The 18,360-nt window shown below is 46.3% G+C and overlaps 1 protein-coding gene and 3 pseudogenes across 1 annotated transcript; 3 read left to right on the top strand and 1 right to left on the bottom strand.

Annotated features, from left to right (window-relative positions):
• Window positions 1–724: 724 nt before the first annotated feature.
• Window positions 725–843, top strand: LOC144171192 (5S ribosomal RNA; annotated as a pseudogene).
• A 535-nt stretch (window positions 844–1,378) lies between these two features.
• LOC144171156 (5S ribosomal RNA) lies at window positions 1,379–1,497 on the top strand (annotated as a pseudogene).
• Window positions 1,498–2,983: 1,486 nt separating this feature from the next.
• LOC144171201 (5S ribosomal RNA) lies at window positions 2,984–3,102 on the top strand (annotated as a pseudogene).
• A 1,225-nt stretch (window positions 3,103–4,327) lies between these two features.
• On the bottom strand, window positions 4,328–15,398 carry LOC144167196 (uncharacterized). The gene is made up of 11 exons (XM_077696543.1): window positions 15,139–15,398; window positions 14,840–14,941; window positions 13,399–13,585; window positions 12,331–12,420; window positions 12,222–12,266; window positions 10,423–10,491; window positions 10,036–10,104; window positions 9,459–9,527; window positions 7,156–7,268; window positions 5,355–5,568; window positions 4,328–4,494 (listed from the first exon to the last, which is right to left on the bottom strand). Exons 1-11 carry the CDS (start codon window positions 15,328–15,330, stop codon window positions 4,328–4,330), a joined length of 1,317 nt encoding a protein of 438 aa, XP_077552669.1. The 5' UTR covers window positions 15,331–15,398.
• Between the last annotated feature and the right edge of the window lie 2,962 nt (window positions 15,399–18,360).

Below are 18,360 nucleotides of genomic sequence, written 5' to 3'. Positions count from 1 at the left end.
GGGAGGTTGTGTTGTCTTTTAATTTTTTAGCATGTAGGTTTTCATTAGAGTATTTAAGCAGTGTTAGTAGAAGAGTGCTGTATAAAGATTTAGTGAGTGTTGTTTTTCCTATACCTTTGTATAGAAGTGTGTACGCAGGCCGCCCCGGCCAGAATGTTCTAACACGCGTTAAAAAGATGTGGTTACCGCCGGGAGTAAAGACTTTCTTTTTTAACCTACACTCCGGCACGCTACCGGTACTAGTGTGGATGCAGCAGAAAGGTATGCTCGTGCCATGGGGCACAGACTGCAGGTTGTGCAAGAAGCCGGAGACCGTAGAGCATGTGTTTATTGACTGTTGGGACGCTGTGTTTTATTGGGACGTCCTTCAGCGCACGCTGCAGAAGGACCTCCCAATAGACGCCCACGGGATCCGGTTTCTTCCAGTTGTAAATAACGAATACCCATACGACGCGATCATGCTCTTGGGGCTGCATAGTATCTGGCGGAGCCGTATGGCTGTCAGAAACAGCGACCCAAGGGCCCGGTCTGTTCAAGAGTACTTTGTCGAAAGTGTGTCAAGAATACGTGAAGTGATGGAAAAGGAAAAAGTGGACGAGGAAGTGTTGTCATTGTTCAGTGAACTGATTAAGATGAAAGTGCACTGGTTCTACAGGTAATACCTGGTTCAGTTAGTGTTTGTATAGTTTTATTTTGTTATGCTTTGTATGGCAATAAAGAAAAAAAAATCGGCCATACCATGCTGAATACGCCGGTTCTCGTCCGATCACCCAAGCTAAGCAGCATTGGGCTCGGTCAGTACTTGGGAGGGAGACCACCTGGGAACACCGAGTGCCGATGGCATCCTCTTTTGCTTTTTAAAACGTCCCTTATTAATTTGCGTTCAGAGAGTTGTTTCTATTTTTTTTTTCCCCACCAAGTTTCGTTTGCCCCCTGGCGGTGGCGGGGCGCGGAAGGACCACTAGATGATGCTTCGCCGCAGCGCAGCGGGCGAGTTATCCGATTTTCCACCCTTCGTTGGGCGCGGCGGATTACCTGTGACTGACTCGTCTTTCTATCTGCCCCTCGAAGGTCGTGAAAGCAGGCATTTCGCACTTCCGGAGCACCTGCGGCTAATGTGCGACAAACGGAAGCATTCCCCAACGTCTAGCCAGCGTGACCACAACGACTCAAGGCCACAATCGTTTCCAAAAGTGTTCCCCAAGTGCGCGCAGCAATGTTCGGCGACTTGAGGGCTTCGTGCGACGTCACGGGGTCCCTAGGATATGGAGTGATGTGTTGCGGCGGCCGCGTGTCCTGCCGAACAACAGGTGAAATGGTAGAGATGCTGGTTGTTGGTGTGATGTGTTATAAAAAGGCACGTAAGGCTTTGATATTCGCCATCGGCCATACCATGCTAAATACGCCGGTTCTCGTCCGATCACGGAAGCTAAGCAGCATTGGGCTCGGTCAGTACTTGGGAGGGAGACCACCTGGGAACACCGAGTGCCGATGGCATCCTCTTTTGCTTTTTAAAACGTCCCTTATTAATTTGCGTTCAGAGAGTTTTTCTATTTTTTTTTCCCCACCAAGTTTCGTTTGCCCCCTGGCGGTGGCGGGGCGCGGAAGGACCACTAGATGATGCTTCGCCGCAGCGCAGCGGGCGAGTTATCCGATTTTCCACCCTTCGTTGGGCGCGGCGGATTACCTGTGACTGACTCGTCTTTCTATCTGCCCCTCGAAGGTCGTGAAAGCAGGCATTTCGCACTTCCGGAGCACCTGCGGCTAATGTGCGACAAACGGAAGCATTCCCCAACGTCTAGCCAGCGTGACCACAACGACTCAAGGCCACAATCGTTTCCAAAAGTGTTCCCCAAGTGCGCGCAGCAATGTTCGGCGACTTGAGGGCTTCGTGCGACGTCACGGGATCCCTAGGATATGGAGTGATGTGTTGCGGCGGCCGCGTGTCCTGCCGAACAACAGGTGAAATGGTAGAGATGCTGGTTGTTGGTGTGATGTGTTATAAAAAGGCACGTAAGGCTTTGATATTCGCCATCGGCCATACCATGCTCCACCAGTCGGTTTACTTTCGCCCTTCTGTCTCTCGCCTCCTGTCGCCCGATTGTGATTGCTGCATCTTTGACGTGCTGTTTGAAGCGCTCCCACGCAGCTCCATCAATGGGTGCAGTGCTCATTGCTTCAATTTCACCTCTTACGCGATCGACGAAGGACGCGTGTTCGAGGACCGTGGAGTTCATCAGCCAACGGCTGCCGGCTTTTTTTCTGATTTCACGCTCAGGTCGGATGGTACATGTCACCAAGCCGTGGTCCGAGAACGCGACAGGAGTGACGGCGTAATCGATCACTAATGGCAACGCGTCCCCCGTCAAGTAAACCCGGTCAAGGCGGGCCTGTGACGTGCCTCGCCATCTAGTGAAGCGGGTGGTTGACCACCCACGCTGAAGGGCCACGTCGGCCAGGTCGCCCTCTCGAAGGACCGCTTTCAAAATCCGCGCCGACGCATCCACTACACCCTTAGCACCTGCTCTGTCGCTGGCGTTTACAACGCAGTTAAAGTCGCCCGCTAGGAAAACACGACCCGGAACCACTAGGATGTCCCGAATAGAAGAGAAGAAGTCGGACCGCGCCTGCGTATCGTTAGGCGCATAGACGCACACAAAGCGTGTAAGCTCCCCTCCCACCAGGACGTCGACGGAGCAAAAGCGTCCGTCCTTCGCCAGCTCGCAGTCGATTACTGTTAAGAATTCGTGTTTCCGGATTAGAATTGCGGTACCACCCGCTCGAGTGGGTGTGAGGGTATAAAAACACCAAAACTGGTGGCCGAAAAATCGTACAAAATTTTGAGCGTCCTCTCGAGAGGCAATTTTGGTTTCCTGTAAAAAGTTTAAGTGAAGCCATGTTCTGATGTGCTCGGAAACCACTGTAATCACTGCGTACGGCTCTGTATATATTTGTAAATAAAGTTATTGTTACAAAAAAAAAAAAAATCGGCCATACCATGCTGAATACGCCGGTTCTCGTCCGATCACCGAACCTAAGCAGCATTGGGCTCGGTCAGTACTTGGGAGGGAGACCACCTGGGAACACCGAGTGCCGATGGCATCCTCTTTTGCTTTTTAAAACGTCCCTTATTAATTTGCGTTCAAAGAGTTTTTTCTATTTTTTTTCCCCACCAAGTTTCGTTTGCCCCCTGGCGGTGGCGGGGCGCGGAAGGACCACTAGATGATGCTTCGCCGCAGCGCAGCGGGCGAGTTATCCGATTTTCCACCCTTCGTTGGGCGCGGCGGATTACCTGTGACTGACTCGTCTTTCTATCTGCCCCTCGAAGGTCGTGAAAGCAGGCATTTCGCACTTCCGGAGCACCTGCGGCTAATGTGCGACAAACGGAAGCATTCCCCAACGTCTAGCCAGCGTGACCACAACGACTCAAGGCCAGAATCGTTTCCAAAAGTGTTCCCCAAGTGCGCGCAGCAATGTTCGGCGACTTGAGGGCTTCGTGCGACGTCACGGGATCCCTAGGATATGGAGTGATGTGTTGCGGCGGCCGCGTGTCCTGCCGAACAACAGGTGAAATGGTAGAGATGCTGGTTGTTGGGGTGATGTGTTATAAAAAGGCACGTAAGGCTTTGATATTCGCCATCAGGGATCAAAATGACCCATTCCTACGCACTTACATGCAGGTCATGTTGGCTGGCGAACTCCCCAACTTTGTTGTATCATCGTGTGTGGGAATGTCGAGAGTGTCGTCGCGTTATCTGCGGGAGGTTGTGTAGTCTTTTAATTTTTTAGCATGTACCCTGTCCGAAATCCCGCCACGCCGGGCGTGGCGGAAGCTGCTGCCGGCCAAAATAGTGGATTATTGTAGTGGGATCCCCGCCATACTGAATACCGGGTGCTTAGGTGGGCAGGGCACTGCTGGGCACGGCGGTGAAAATGGTGGGTACAGAATTGCTGGGTAGGCCGGGACGAATGGTGGGCACAAAGCTGCCGGGTACGGCGGTGAAAATGGCGGGAATGAAAACCTGCTGGGTCGTAGAATGACAGGATGGCGGCCGCAGCAGCATTTTTGAGCCCAGTGTAGCACTATATACCTGACCTATATTTTAAAAATACTCGGAACATATAATTGTCTTGAGCAGCACATGAATCGGAACATTCAGTAGCAAAAGCCGCCATGTCCAAATGAGTAATTTTATAGCTCGGAGCCCACGACAAAATAACGATGCATAAATTTGTCTCCTCCGTGTGCAAGTTGTCATGCATAGATACACGTATGGTTGCAGACACTCGCTGCCAAATGTGTAGTAAGTAACGTGAAGGCCTGCGCTCACTCCACAGGTTTATTTTTTTGCGCATTCTTCGGCAGGCGGACTCGCTTGCCCTGGCGACCCGCTTCCGTGAAAAAGTTGCGGAGGTACTTCCGCGCATTCTTGACACGCACGTCCGCAGGGGGCTCGGGCAGTGGGTGGAGCTCCACATATTTGGCCAAGCAGTCTGAAAGAAACATGAAAACCACGTATACCCCTCCACACTTTCTAAAAATAAACTGAAACGATAACCTAATAAAATCATAACTGTGTAAAATACAAGGTGCTGAAATGAAGCGTATAGATTGATTGTTGGGTTTAACGTGCCGACGCAACGCAGGCGATGAGGCACGCCGTAGTGGAGGGCTCAGGATTAATTTTGACCACCTGGGTATCTTTAACGTGCGCCGAAATCTCGTAGACACTGCGGGCGTTTTTGCTTCTCGCCTCCATTAGAAAAGCGGCCGCCGCGGCCAGGGATCGAACCCGCGACCTCGTGCTCAGCAGCACAAAAATGAAGCATATTATTGGGGGAAAAAAAAGGAAAACTAGAAACAACTGTAAGCAAATGGGTTACTGATGGTTTTTGTTTCTTAGCACATAAGTGGCATAATATAAGCAGCTGATGATCACATTATTGTCAAATCAGAGGCACATCTAATTCACCTTTGTGTGCAATTAGGCCCCAAACAAGGTTCCACTCCACAAATTTTATGCACTTCATCAAAGTTTTAAGCTATACCATGATTTAAACCTTAAATTACTATGCAGCCTAACCTGAAATTGAGGATCTTAAAGTTTTTCTATACCCTTGAGTTCATAACAATACTTTCTGATTAAAACCCTATAGAATGACCAATCGAAAATATATGAGCTTACTGCCTACTTGCACGTCTTTGTAAACCACCAGTCGTTCAAGCAGATCTGTGCATTATGCAGAATAAGTTTGAAAATTGGTTTAACTTGCTCATTTATGTGTTACTTTGTTATTTCATGATAATAATCACTCGTTACTTTCTTAACAGAGATATACTTATACTCCCATACTTTTTACAACTTCCACCTTGACCGGTGAGGCCGTAACTTTCTGGGCTGCCCCAGTCATGCTGCGGCACGCCTGCCCAGTCAAGCTGCGTTCCGCAGCTTCTTCTTGGCTCCACAGGTGGCGTGCCAAGTCCAAGGTGAACTTGCCATCGGTCGTGCCCCTCAGAATCCAATGCCACTTTGGCTCCGGCATGGTCAACTCAGGACCAATCTGCACCTACAATTACAAAACAAGTCACAGCAATAAATAAAATTCTTCCCTAATCATTTGAGTTTCACAATCTCACTACTTTATAATGGGGGTGCATTGATGTTGGACCTTAATTTTACTAGCAGGCCAAATCACGTGACTAGGATCGCTATACCATTTGATGCAGAGAGATAGAGCTCAGAGACATGCCACCACAATGCTCTGCAATATGCAGTGATTCTTTACATTTACATTTGGGCCGATGAACTCTTCCTGCTTTTACAAATTTGTTCAGTTTTGTCCATAGCTTTAGTCCAGGTTTTCACCACATTCGAAGCATTTCTAAGCAAACCAACTATTTCTGGTTAGCTCAGAAAATGCGCCTTCAAAATCAGGTATTTTTATTTTTATTTGACACAAATCCGTTTCACATGAGTGTAAAAACTGAGTGTGGTCGCCGCACATCACAGCTACCCAAAAAAAAGGTGCACCACATGTAATTATTGCCAATCAGCATTTTTTATCAAAAGCACCAATGGTGAATCAGATGTGAATCCTCTGAAAATATCAAATAGCGCCAGTTTACATAGTTTGTGATTCAAGGCAGTTTTATTGCCACTGCGCATGTTTCTGTAGGACGTGTTATAGCTCTAAAAGCCACAGGGCCATTCACAAACCCTCCACAACAGTTTCAGTTTTGCTTTCGTGTTGCGCAACTCATATTTGGCCCTGCAATGCATTGCCCAACTTTAAGCCAACAGTTAATTCGAACTGTGGTCCCCTGGTTTTCATCGCTCCCCGAAGAAGTCGGCTGAGAGTGATTTGGATGTTTTGCAAATCCCAACCTAATCACATTTACTTGAGATACAAAACGAAACTAAAAACAACAGCATAGCTGCTGCGACACCTTATTTTGCTTCCACAGCGGGCGCTGTGCCACCGGCGCCTGCGCTCCGGCGCATGCCATTGCAGGTTTTCTTTGGGTCGCAGTTGCTGATCTAGGCCTGCGATCACGTGGCGTGTGCAACAAGCGTGTAGTAGCGCCTAATAATTCGCGATAACGAGTTCAGAGGTGGCTTCTGTGTGTTCTTCCCACAGTGTGCCACAATGTCACTTCATCTTAGCGCCCGTCCAATAATTTGAAGAATTTTATGGTCCCCTTCGAGTTCAAATTAATGAGCTTTTACTGTACCTCCAGTTTTTTATATGCAGCTACTTTTTATCACTGGCAGGCTAGTTTTAATTGGCATTTTAGTTTGGCCTTTCTCCATCGAATAAAAATGCCAAGGCTCAGTACACTTCACTATATGCCCTGTATATTACCTTATATAACTTCAGTGTTGAAGCCCCCTCTTTGCACTGTTATAACCAAACTGAAACCTGACAAAAGTGAATTTCATTAGTTCGAACAAACACACACTGTCAAATTTTTTTTTTACCTCAGAAACATTTTTTAATCAATCCTTTTGGATCTACACATGGTTGTTTTGAGCTGTAATAGCAATTTTAAAGGCAAATGATATGGACCTCCAAATTGAACATTAATTTGGCACTTTTTGTGCCTTCATTAGTTTCATTAGCATACACACTGAGAAAGGAAAACATGCTGTTTACCTGCCCATCTGCAACTAAAAATGTGCTGACGACAGGCCCAGGGGGGACCACGCGCTGCCACTGTGGCCTGGCAACAGTTGCAGGGGGCACCGGCCGTGCAGAAGTTGCTGGCACTGCAAAAAAAAAAAGCTAAAGATAAGAATAAGGCCTGAGGTATCACCACCTGAATGCAACTGTAATGGTCAGATAGATGCACTGCATTCAAAGCACACAAAAACTCCTAAAAAAAGTTCAGCTAGCATGGTTACTTAATTGTGCATTGAAATGCAATAACCAACACAGAACAAACAATTGTGGATTAGTGGTGTATTTTTCTCAACAATGCTGCAAACAGCAGTATGACTACCTCCTAATCACCCTGCTTGAACCAGGTTGCAGCGTTATTGTGGTCTCAAAGCTGAATGGCCGTTGAGTTGGTGGCCCTTAACATGCATCCATGAATCCCGAAGTTGTACTTAGTGCTTAGAATAGCAACCTGCCTAAAGAGATTAATTACCACGCTGCACCAAAATTATGCAACAAACATCTGGGCTAAACATTTGCTATATGAGTAGATGTACCTTGGCTCAAACCAACATTACTGCATGAGCTTTTGTTCAGCCATCTCGTCGTGTGAAAAGAACCCGGAGCATCGAAACGGGTTTTCAGAATTTTTTCTTTGTAATGCATTTTTTCAATAAAGCTCAAGGAATGTGGCCAGGAGCAATTGTGCTTGTGACCGAACAAAAGAGATTTTCAAGTGCCAAATATTTAGACAGGGGAGGAAATGGACAGAGACATGCGCTGTCCTTTTCATCCCGTCTAAATATTTGGCGCTTCAAAATATTATAATAAATTACCAACTAGCTCAAACCCACATGTTGTAAAACTAGACACTTTTATAGTGCAGTGCATATATCCTCACCCTCTAAGGCAGCGCAAAAGCTTTATTTATCAGAATGCTGATTATGCACAATTGCAGGAAATTGGAGAAAATGTGCTCAAGACAAAGCAGCTAACTCTTGTACTATTGTGTTTCTGGCTTGGCAGTGAGTTTACAGTGAAGAGATAAAGCAATGCTGATGGCAAAATTCATGACAAAAAGCATAAACATATCATCTCTACTAGTAGGTTATCTGCCGTTACAGCATAAATGAAAGATTTTTAACCCTTTAACTGCTGGCTGTTTCTGGCCGTGACGCACCCCCAGTGTCGGCCTGGTTTCCGGAATATCTGTGAAGGAGCATAGTGATTTATTTGACTGCGATAGCGTCCGGAACGTAACGCGTTGAAAGGAACGAGCGTAGGTGAGAAATCGCCTTTCTTCAAGATATTTTAAGTTTTCCGTGCCCGCTTCCGGGACTACAACCTCATTTAATAGTTTAAACATCATAATCTGAAGCTGTGGAACATCATAATCTGAAGCTGTAGAACTCCCACTCCTTCCTCGGATAAAAAACTCTCAGAATGCGAATCCGAGCTCAGCTCGTATTCGGACTGGAACTGGAAGAACCATCGCCCCTGTCCACAGTCGAAGGCCCCGCGCGGTCAGCCATACGAAAGTAACCGCTCGCACGGAGGGTGCACTTTCAGCAGCTCGCACAACGCACAGAAATGACGTTGCAAAATCATGATGGCAGATAGAGATAAAAAAGGGATACAACATTCATACAACCTCATTTGCTTCTGACAGTGGCAAGTGAGGGCACAGTGAGCGAGCGAAGTCGAGGAGTCATTCAGTCTATTGGAGAGGCTAGGCTAACCTGGCACGCCGTAGCAGACGCGGAACAGAATAAAAAAAACTTAGAAACCCGTTGCGTATAGAACAACAACCCTCGCACCAGTAATCACATGGTCACTCATCCCGACAGTACAGCGTGCGCAGCGACCAAGCCCACCCAGCAACAAAGGCGGGGTGCGGTCGCTCCGTACTCGTCAATATACCATTGCAGAGAGCTAGCGAGTGAAAATACAAGCTACTAAAAAGATTCGACAGATGGTGCGTACAGTCCAGGCGCTATAACGCGAATTTTCAAACGCACAGTGGAGAACGTACCGGTACGTCAGTGACACTGCGGAGGGGAAATGCGAAAACATACCGGTACGTCCGTGACAGCAAAAGGGCAACTGATTTTGGGCAACTGATTTTGGCAGCTTCTGTTATGACTGAATCAGTTGTTTGTTGTAATGCATTTACAAGGCATGGTCTGAGCGGTATATTGATATAGCCAGCGAAAAAATAAAGCAGGTATTGCCGAGATTTCTAGCAAGAACTGCCAGAGAGTTCATACTATGCATAGAAGAAAAAAAAAATCTCAACTTACCACCTACTGCTTTCTGCTGCTCTGCCGTCGCAGCTGGGAGCTGGCCACCAGGAATGACGGCATCATTCCCTGAAATGATACAGTATCATGCACAAGAACGCAGCGAAGGCAACTTGTGATAGGAACATGTGCTCCAGCAACATGAGGGTACTTTAAAAGCAGCTGGTCTGATACTAATTAGTAAAATTACAAAACTGTGCAGAGACTGCTCACAAGTATACTTTACAAACTTTCTCAAATGAGCCAGGCTGAAAGTTGCGGCAGCCAGCAATCTCGCTTCTAACGCCCAAGGATGCGAAGTTCGATCCCGGCTGCGGTGACTGCTTTTCTGATCGAGGCAAGAAGCGAAAATGCCCATGTTTCTAGATTTATGCACACATTAAAGATCCCCAGGTGGCCCAAATTAATCCCAAAGTGCACCTCATAGCCCAAGTCTAGCTTCGGTGCGTAAAACCCCACAATCAATCAACCAATCAGTTTAACTTCTAACGACACGCATCAGCAAGAGCTGTAGAGATGTTGTATAAAAACATCGACATTTCATGCTATGCACTACCAGAAAGAAATTCTAACTTACAATCAGCCACCTCACACTCCTCTGCCATCTCAGCTGGCAGCTGGTCAGCAGGGATGATGTCATCATCCTCTGCAATAATAGAGTATATGTGCACATGAACGCAGTGAATGCAAGCTGAGACAAACACGTGCTCCAGCAACACGATGGGTGCCTCAAAAGTAGCTCATCAAATACTAATGAGTAAAAATACAAACCGGTGCAGAGACTTCTCACAAATAAACTTGCTCACAAGTAACCTTTGTGAGTAAATTTCTCGAATGAGCGAGACTGGAAGTTATGGCGGCCAGCAATTTCATTTCTAACAACGTACAGATGCAGGAGCTGTTGAGATATGTAAAAACATCGACATTTCATGCTATGCACTACCAGAAAAAAATTCTAACTTACGATCAGCCACCTCACGGTCCTCTGAAGTCGCAGCTGGCCCCTGGTAACCTGGGATGATGCAATCATCCTCTGCAACAACAGTGTACGTGCACACAAACGCACTGAATTCAAGCTGAGACAGAAACACGTGCTCCTGCAACACGAGGGTACAGTAGAATCTTGATAAACGGAAATCGCTTAAACGGAACAGTTGCCTGGAATTTGGTTGGTTTTGTATTGAGATAACGTAAAAAAACTCTCGGTAATCAGAACTAAAATGTCCGCATCACCGTGTAAACGGAACCAGAAATGGAACTTCTTGTGAAATCCACTGGCATGAGAATCAGCTTTTTACGGTTCCGGCTGTTTCGTTCTTTTTTTTTTTTTCTTCCTCCATGCTTTTTTAGCCTTGTTGGCCTTGTAAGCTTCGTCTCGTAAGTGGTTAGCCGTGTTAGCACAACGAATGCAACATCGCAGTTCTTGTTCCAGTCGTTCGGTCTCGATTCTAGACGCCGAGGCTACAGGGCTCACCTCCTGTCGCCTCGTTCGTGCCATCGTTGTGCTATTCGTCCTTCATTACCACGTTGCCGTATTCTAAATTCGGTGGCTCGTAAGCACTCACTAAGTTGAGGCCTCTAGCCTCCGTGAAGATGCAGTTGCAAGGACTCAAACAAAAATAATTGACGCACTTTGTAGTGCACAGCGACTCATTGTTGCCAAATCAACTTTGTGAATGCTGTGCCTACGCTTCTTGTAGTTTTCTTGCTTTCTGAAAACTATCAGCTGCAGTCACTTTCTAGTGGTTAGAGTTCCATGAAATGCCCTTAGAAGTGTGTACGCACATAAATTTGAACCTTAGAACATCTCTCTCAGTAAACGGAACTCCTGTTAAACAGAACTAATTTTTCCGGTCCCTTGAAGTTCTGTTTATCGAGAGTCTACTGTACTTCAAAAGCCCGTCATCAAACCATGGTGATTATTTGAAGTGACAAACTAAGCAGAGACCACTCACAGGTAGAACCTGTGAATTAACTTCCTTAAACAAGCAAGGCCAAAAGTCGTAGCAATTTAAATTCTAATGACATACAGGAGCACAAGATACAAAGACTCAAACAGCTCGCTGTGTGTGCCACCCCCTCACACCAACTATCTGGCTTCTTCGAGAATAGCATGAGCCCTTCCCCTCGTGACATAACTTCTGGCAACTCTGCAAAATATTCGAAAACCTAAAGCACTACATCCAGGACAAGTATACACAACTGCTGTAGATGCACTAGTACACCATTATAATTTCCAAAAGGGTAAATAATAACACCATCTTTTTCTGACTTAAGCAAGGCAGGAGGCAAAATATTTATACTCGGTTACAACTCAAGAACGGCACCACCTCATGTAGTGTATCACTCCGCCAAAGCGCCGGACCCGTGACGTCAGTGCGCGCGCGTTTTGAAAGGGGTTTGCTATGAATGCGTGATATCGTCTGCCTTTTCTCACGCAGTTTGTTTGTCGTCACTGGAGTCGTTTGTAAGCATATTAAGTCCACAAAATCACGGGAACGGCCCAGGCCATGTTCAAAATATCCCAGTAACGCCCTACTTGCGCCGCGCGGAGAATCATCCGGCTACGGTGATAAGGCACAGCGGCAACTTCCGGTGCCGTTCTTAAGTTGTCACCGAGTATAGTACCTCCAGTTCAAAAAATGAAAATAGTGATATCTGTTGAGAGGTATCTGCTGGAAGCTATCATGTTCTGCAGCCAAACAGGGCTAGCAACATTGACACTGTAAAGAAGAGATGATACTGGCATATTTTTTTGCATACCTGGGTATTGTCCCACCAGGTCCTGTCCCGGACCGTCCCCATTGGCTGCAAAAAAAAAAAAAGTATCTTTGAGCACCACCTAAGGACTAGTCGTGAACACAACCATTACCTGCACCAGGTGGCGGTGGCAGAATGAATTCTGCGATGACCTCGCCTCTGGGGTCTGGCCGCAGCTTACGTGCCTCGTCACGCGCTATTTCTGCAATTGCAACAAAAAGGTAAAACTTCAAATGCAACCAAACCTCACAGTGATTCTGCTGAAGCGAACAGCAAGATTAGGGGTGCCTATTAGGAAAAAGGCACTCAATGAACTAAACAGATCTTGCAATTTAAGGTTCTGTTTAAATAGATTTCCTTATCTGCAACCTGAAATCTTTCACTACGTTGGCTATTTAAGCACAAATACATCACCAGTGATCGATGCTTAATATCACTGATTTCAACATGTTTCTCATGAACCCAATGCACTCCAAGTCTAGGCACCCCACTTGTAGAATCAGTTTAAATTTACCATTCTGGTGACAGATTTTGACAGCTTTTTTTGTGAGCTGAGGTGCAAGTTATGAAAGGGGGTGTCGCTGCTGTGTTTGACAAAAAGGCAAGCTGCTTATGGTTGTGCTGCAGTGCCCAAAACTTTTCTCGATCAAAAGGCTCCTAGCAAGTCAAATGTCAAATTATGTTGTCAGCTTTGCTATCTGACAACGTTTTGGAGTGATGTTTATTTAAAAATGCCACTAGCTATTCACTAGTGGGCATTGGTTCGAAGAATGGGTAAATTTATTCTGCCCAAAACCGATTCCTAATGTCCCCCGCATGCTTAACAAGCGGACCTGGCATTTTAAGCCAGTCTCCAGCAGTTTCGGTTTCATTTTTGCGTTGCAAAATGCATATCTGGCACTACTACACAGCTACCCAACTGCAACTTCGTTGTCAGTCAGCGTCCATCGCGTTTTTTTTCCTTTTCACCTGACCTACCCCGCTGTTAAAATAACACTACAAACCACCTGGCCAAAGCTTCCCCCTTTGCTGCAACAAGCAGTACACCTTACACTGTACATGTATCATTTGTGCCTGCAACAGTTGTACTGGACTGGCAGAGTGGATGCAATGCAAGCAGAACTAGGTACTGTTGCCATTAAAGTTGGGATTGACACAGTAATAAGAAATATGTGCTTACCAATCTTGTCCAGCAACGCCACCGTCAGTCTCTCGTTGATGGCCTTTGCCTCTTCAAGCTCTTCCGCCAGGCGCTTCACCTCCTTCTGAGCCTCCTCTTTTTCATCCCTCTCCCTCTTCAAAGCCTTTTCCGAGAGGTCGAGGGCAGCCTTCAATTCAGACACAGCCCTGTCCCGTGACTTACTGGGCTCAAAATTAAAAAGCCCCCACAAGGTGTTTTCAGGATGGACTGGCAAGGGCAACTTAAATGAAATGTTTCCTTTCCTTAACTCTATTTAGCTTGACCTGGTCATAGAGACATTTTGTTAAGTTTTGCACTGTGTGGGTATTTAGAACACTGGACCCTTGATATACAGTAAGACTCCGTTGATACGTTCTCGTTTCATACAACTTCCTGCTTACTATGCTCTCTATTGTGAACTCTTAAAATGCCGCATAGCGTTACGCTGTTTTTTTCCCGGTTACTACATCCCTGGATAACACAATTTCCTGGTAAGTATGTTCAAAGTTTTAAAAACTTTATCGAACTACAACTGGACGGTACATTTTACGGTGAACAAAAAATGTGCTGACATGCATGCAGACTCAGTCTCACACCCACGGCGCAATGAGCAGGTGCCGCGCCACAATCGGGTCGCCTGGGTCTCCGTGGCGGTTTTCCTGCAGCGCATGGTAATGCAGCTGCCTCTATCGCCTGTATAACGACGTCCCAACGTGCGAAATGCTAACTTTCAAATATATCGTGGTGGAATCGTGCCATGAAGCAGCGCTGGCACTGGGCGAAGCCTCTGAGAAATGTGGCGGTAACGACAAGAAGAAAGAGGTGGTGTCTCCCGCGGCCACATATGCTCAGGCCGTAGTCAGCTTGGAAGCGGTGCGGAGCTACTTTCACGCGAAGGACAATCACAGTGCACACAAAAGTGCAGTGTTTAGAAAAGGAGGTCTTGCTCTCAAATGGCCGCAGCATGCAGGCGTTGATAGACATGCACACGTGAAAAAAGGCGATTAGATGCTCACATCTGTTTCTAGATTTTTTTTTTTTTACTGCGGCGGGTCATACGTTTCCCCATTTTGTACGTACCTCACTCACGTATTTCTGTTGAAACGTATCAACGAGGTTCGACTGTATAAACTATGCTTAGCCATTTATTCCACAAGATAGGCAAATAGGTAGAAATGCACTTATAGTTTCCCAGGACCTTTGTTATAAAGTAGTGAATGGCTACCCACTTATAGCTTCCTCCTGTATGCAGAAAATCTCAGCGGTCGGCGGGATTCCACTATGTCAAATACATATACAATGGTGCCATGCTAAAATTAACATGCAACAAAACTGGCCAAAATTTCTGCAGTTTTTCAAGCAGGGGTAACAAGGCAATCAAATATCAGGCTTCATGCCTTGCCCCATTCGAAATAGAACTACGATAAAAAGATTTACAAACCGATGCATTCTGCGAGGTGTTGAAATCCTCCAGAATGTGCCTGTGAAGGGTGCTGGAGGCCTCCAGCTTCCTCTTCTTGGCCTCCTTGGCTGTTGGCACAGCCTAAAGGTTGCAGAAAGTACGTAATTCACTTGCTCTACAGCTAAATAAAGCAATGAATGTTTCGCGTACACGCTTACTTATTCAATAATCTCGCTCGTATTTTCACGTTTAGGTGTATTTTTTACAGTTACAAATGTTCTCACACAACTTGCATGCTGAGAACAAACCATTACTGGCTGCACACACAGACAACCCACCTTTTTCTTGCCCATTTTCGGCACTTCAGCTTGCAGTATTCGTGGGAATGGCTCCCTCATACTCTGTATTTTGGTCCGCATGGACACCAGCGAGTCTGAAAAGTAACACGTATAAATAGGTTTCCCGTTTACCTTGAACTCCTTAAATGAATCGAAATACTCATGTCCACAATGTCGGTTTGCGGTACCCATTGCGTTACTTTTTTCACCTAGGTCTTCGCTGTCGCTGCGTATGCTTTCAGGGCTGCACGCTAACAGACCGCGTTAGTAAATTTACAGATCTGCATAACTGAATCTACTTGAATGATAAAGTGTCACCGTGCCGTGGTCTTATAGGCCTCCGTGTTTTTTTGTTTTTTTTTCTCCTTTGGACGCATCTTACGATCGTTGCATAGGCAGGTCGCGTGCGCGATTTTTTAAAATTAGTGCATATTTATTTGTTTACGGTCGTAAGAAATGCCAACTAAAACCTTTTTTTGCGGGCAGTAGAGGGTGTGTTGTGTTTGCTTACCTGCCAAGGCGTGAACAAATCCTGGGTAAAAACCCTCCACTTTCCGATCTTCGCTAATCCAAAACGCTTGGATCTTCTTTGAAGGATCGAAGTCCTCTTCCCCTTTGGGTGCAAAACCTTTCACCAGGTGAACTGGTAGGATGCACTTAAAATTGTCATCGTACTTGACGTACGCGAGCATGTTAACGTGCTCCAAGCACTCCAAGGGCGAACGAGGAAGCGCTGTCACAGAACAGGGAGAATTTTGCGCTGTCACAGAACAGGGAGGATTTGCGCTGTCCTGCCGGTGCTGCTAGGCCACAAAAGCATGGAGGACGCACAAAAGCCACAAAAGAATTTGGTGTGCCTCACTGGTGTGCCTCCCTATGGAAGGCTTCACAGGTCAACTTGCTTTATGATGATGATGATCCGTGTTGACCTCTTCTTTGAATCGGGGTGACAGCATACGCCACCTTGCCTATCACATACTCGCATGCTTACTCGCTTGAAAGTGAACATTTCGACAGACTTCTGTCTGGTTGGGAAGTTACTGAACTGAGATTTTATTAGGCTCCAACCAATACAATGCAAAAGGCAGAAAACCCGACGTTTCGAAGCCGGCTCGGCTTCTTCTTCAGGGGTGACAGTGGCAACGCTGCAGCTCCATCTCACACTTGCTGGCCTCGCACAAAGCCCCTCGCTGCGGCACGTAATCTGTGTGTGTACACCGAGGGGAGAGTGCCAAGCGAGCGATTAACATTCCCAGGTGTGCGTTGAATATGCCACTATTCGAGGAAAAGCCGCTTCCTCCAGTTCGTTTCCCTTACTCGCTTGTAATAAACTCCGGCTGGTATGACGCTATCTCAGGGTGCAATGGCCCTTGGTCGACTTGGCCCTCCTTTTCTCCCAAACAAACCTATCAACGTGCTTAATGCTTAATGCCTAGTGCTGTCCCAGCAACGGTGAAACCCGTTGCCTCATTAAGGAGGACTTCCTCTTGCTGGCTGGATCTTTGGGCATTTCATTACTATGTGGTTCAACTTTTCCACGACCACTGCCTCATCCTGGGGCGACACGAGCTGCAGCTCTAGTGTCGAAAAGCAACGCACCGCATTTATCGTTGCCGCAAAAGTTCTTTTTTCTGACTTCCTGTTTGCCTGCTTTTTGGCACCCCATAATCATTTGTTTATCATTCGTTTGCCCAGAAAGCGTCCATGTTTCCTTCACTTTCTTTGTAACCATCCCAGATTTTTTTTATTTTCCCCGGTAATTTTGTATTTGGTCATGAGCTTTTGCGTTCCCTTCCTGCGATTTTCAAGGTGCAGGTACCTGTGCGCTCTGGCTGACCACATCTTGTCTGCTAAATTTCGGGGCATCTCTGCAATGCGTATTTTGTTTTGCGCTTCCCTGGATTCGAAAGAATCCCAGCCCATATCCCCCTGTACCACCGCATATTTGTTGTCTTAATTACATGACTGCCTTCTAGCTGGTTAACTTCCAGTCCCGGCAGGAAAATAACTTTAAGCATAATATGACAATCGGAAACCTGAGCACCGGCACCATTATTTGGCCCTGTCCGCTCGATGTTTCCCGTTTCGTCCTCCTTTCATGCTTTCATTTTAACATGTTCTTCATTAGCATTTGTAGCATATTCCTTCGTTTAGCCATATCCCTAGTGACTCGGCTTTCTTTTGAATCCTCATTGGCGTCCTATTAGTTTAATTCTTCGTTATATACTCCGATTACTGAGGATTAAAATTTAGGCCTAGGTACGCGTTCTTCACTACACGTGTCGTTCATTTTCTGCAGGTCTTCCGCATTATCTGCCATCAACAGTACACGTTGTCCGCGTACACCAGTCCAAAGATCTGTTGCTCCAGATCTCCATTCCTTCGATACGACAAGTCAACCTAATTTACTTTATGCCAAACTTCCAATCGTCTTTCCATTCTTCCACCCAAAGAATAGGACGGCGTCGACTAGTACCTGTAGGTTGGCGTCAACCGATGTTGGCCTCAACAGTGCGGACGCTGAAAAAACGTTTTCAAAATACGTCTAAAATAGCAGTAGGCATAAATTTAAAGTGACCAGATTTGCTGATTTAGGCGGGTCATGTCCCTGTTTTGCGGCTGTGGTCCCGACGTCCCGTAGCCTGCTTGTAAGACGGTGTTTTGTCCCGCTTTCGGCCGAAAGTATGAATACGGGAAGCTCTGAAAAGCTGGAGGAATGGAAGAGGCAAAGCGCAGGCGACGGGACTAAGCAACAAACGCACAACACAGCGCCTGTGTTGTGTGTTTGTTTAGTCCCAACGTCTGAGGTGTTTTCTTGAAGTTAGTGTACCAACAAACCGTACAGCACGCCCTTTTGCGTTTGAGGAGCGTTAGGTTTTTACAAATTTTTTGTTCTTGCAAATGATTTCTTGCAAATTATTGCAAGAACTAGCTAGTTCTAGCAATAATTTCGGCTCGGATCAGAGCCTAGGCTCTGATCCGAGCATCGCCACTCTCAATTATTAAAATTATTAGCTATGACTCACAATTAAAACATACGCCGAATTAAAAAAATACACCTGGGTTATCGCGTTCATTCGCTAAACTGAGAATATCGTAAGTGTAAATACAGCGAGCAGGAAAAACGAAACCAGAAAACGAAACCAACGAAACAAAACCAACGAAACGAAACCACCCGTTGCAAAAGGAACAACCTTTAAAATCCCTTTCCTGAGCGCTGCT

Source organism: Haemaphysalis longicornis, unplaced genomic scaffold, assembly GCF_048455015.1.
Source record: "Haemaphysalis longicornis isolate Haplotype H1 unplaced genomic scaffold, Haemaphysalis longicornis Haplotype H1 scaffold_2, whole genome shotgun sequence".
Lineage (NCBI taxonomy): Eukaryota > Metazoa > Arthropoda > Arachnida > Ixodida > Ixodidae > Haemaphysalis > Haemaphysalis longicornis.
Note: the sequence above shows the minus strand (reverse complement) of the source record. Positions and strands in the feature narration are given on the sequence as shown.

Bases quoted from the DNA above. Each gene is read 5' to 3' on its own strand.
- LOC144167196 (XM_077696543.1), bottom strand. From the start codon at position 15,330: ATGGGTACCGCAAACCGACATTGTGGACATGAGTATTTCGATTCATTT. The intron at 12,421-13,398 runs GTAAGCACATAT...TTGCAATTGCAG, and splicing joins GGCGTTGCTGGACAAGATTG to AAATAGCGCGTGACGAGGCA. The intron at 10,105-10,422 runs GTAAGTTAGAAT...CTATTATTGCAG, and splicing joins GGACCGTGAGGTGGCTGATC to AGGATGATGACATCATCCCT.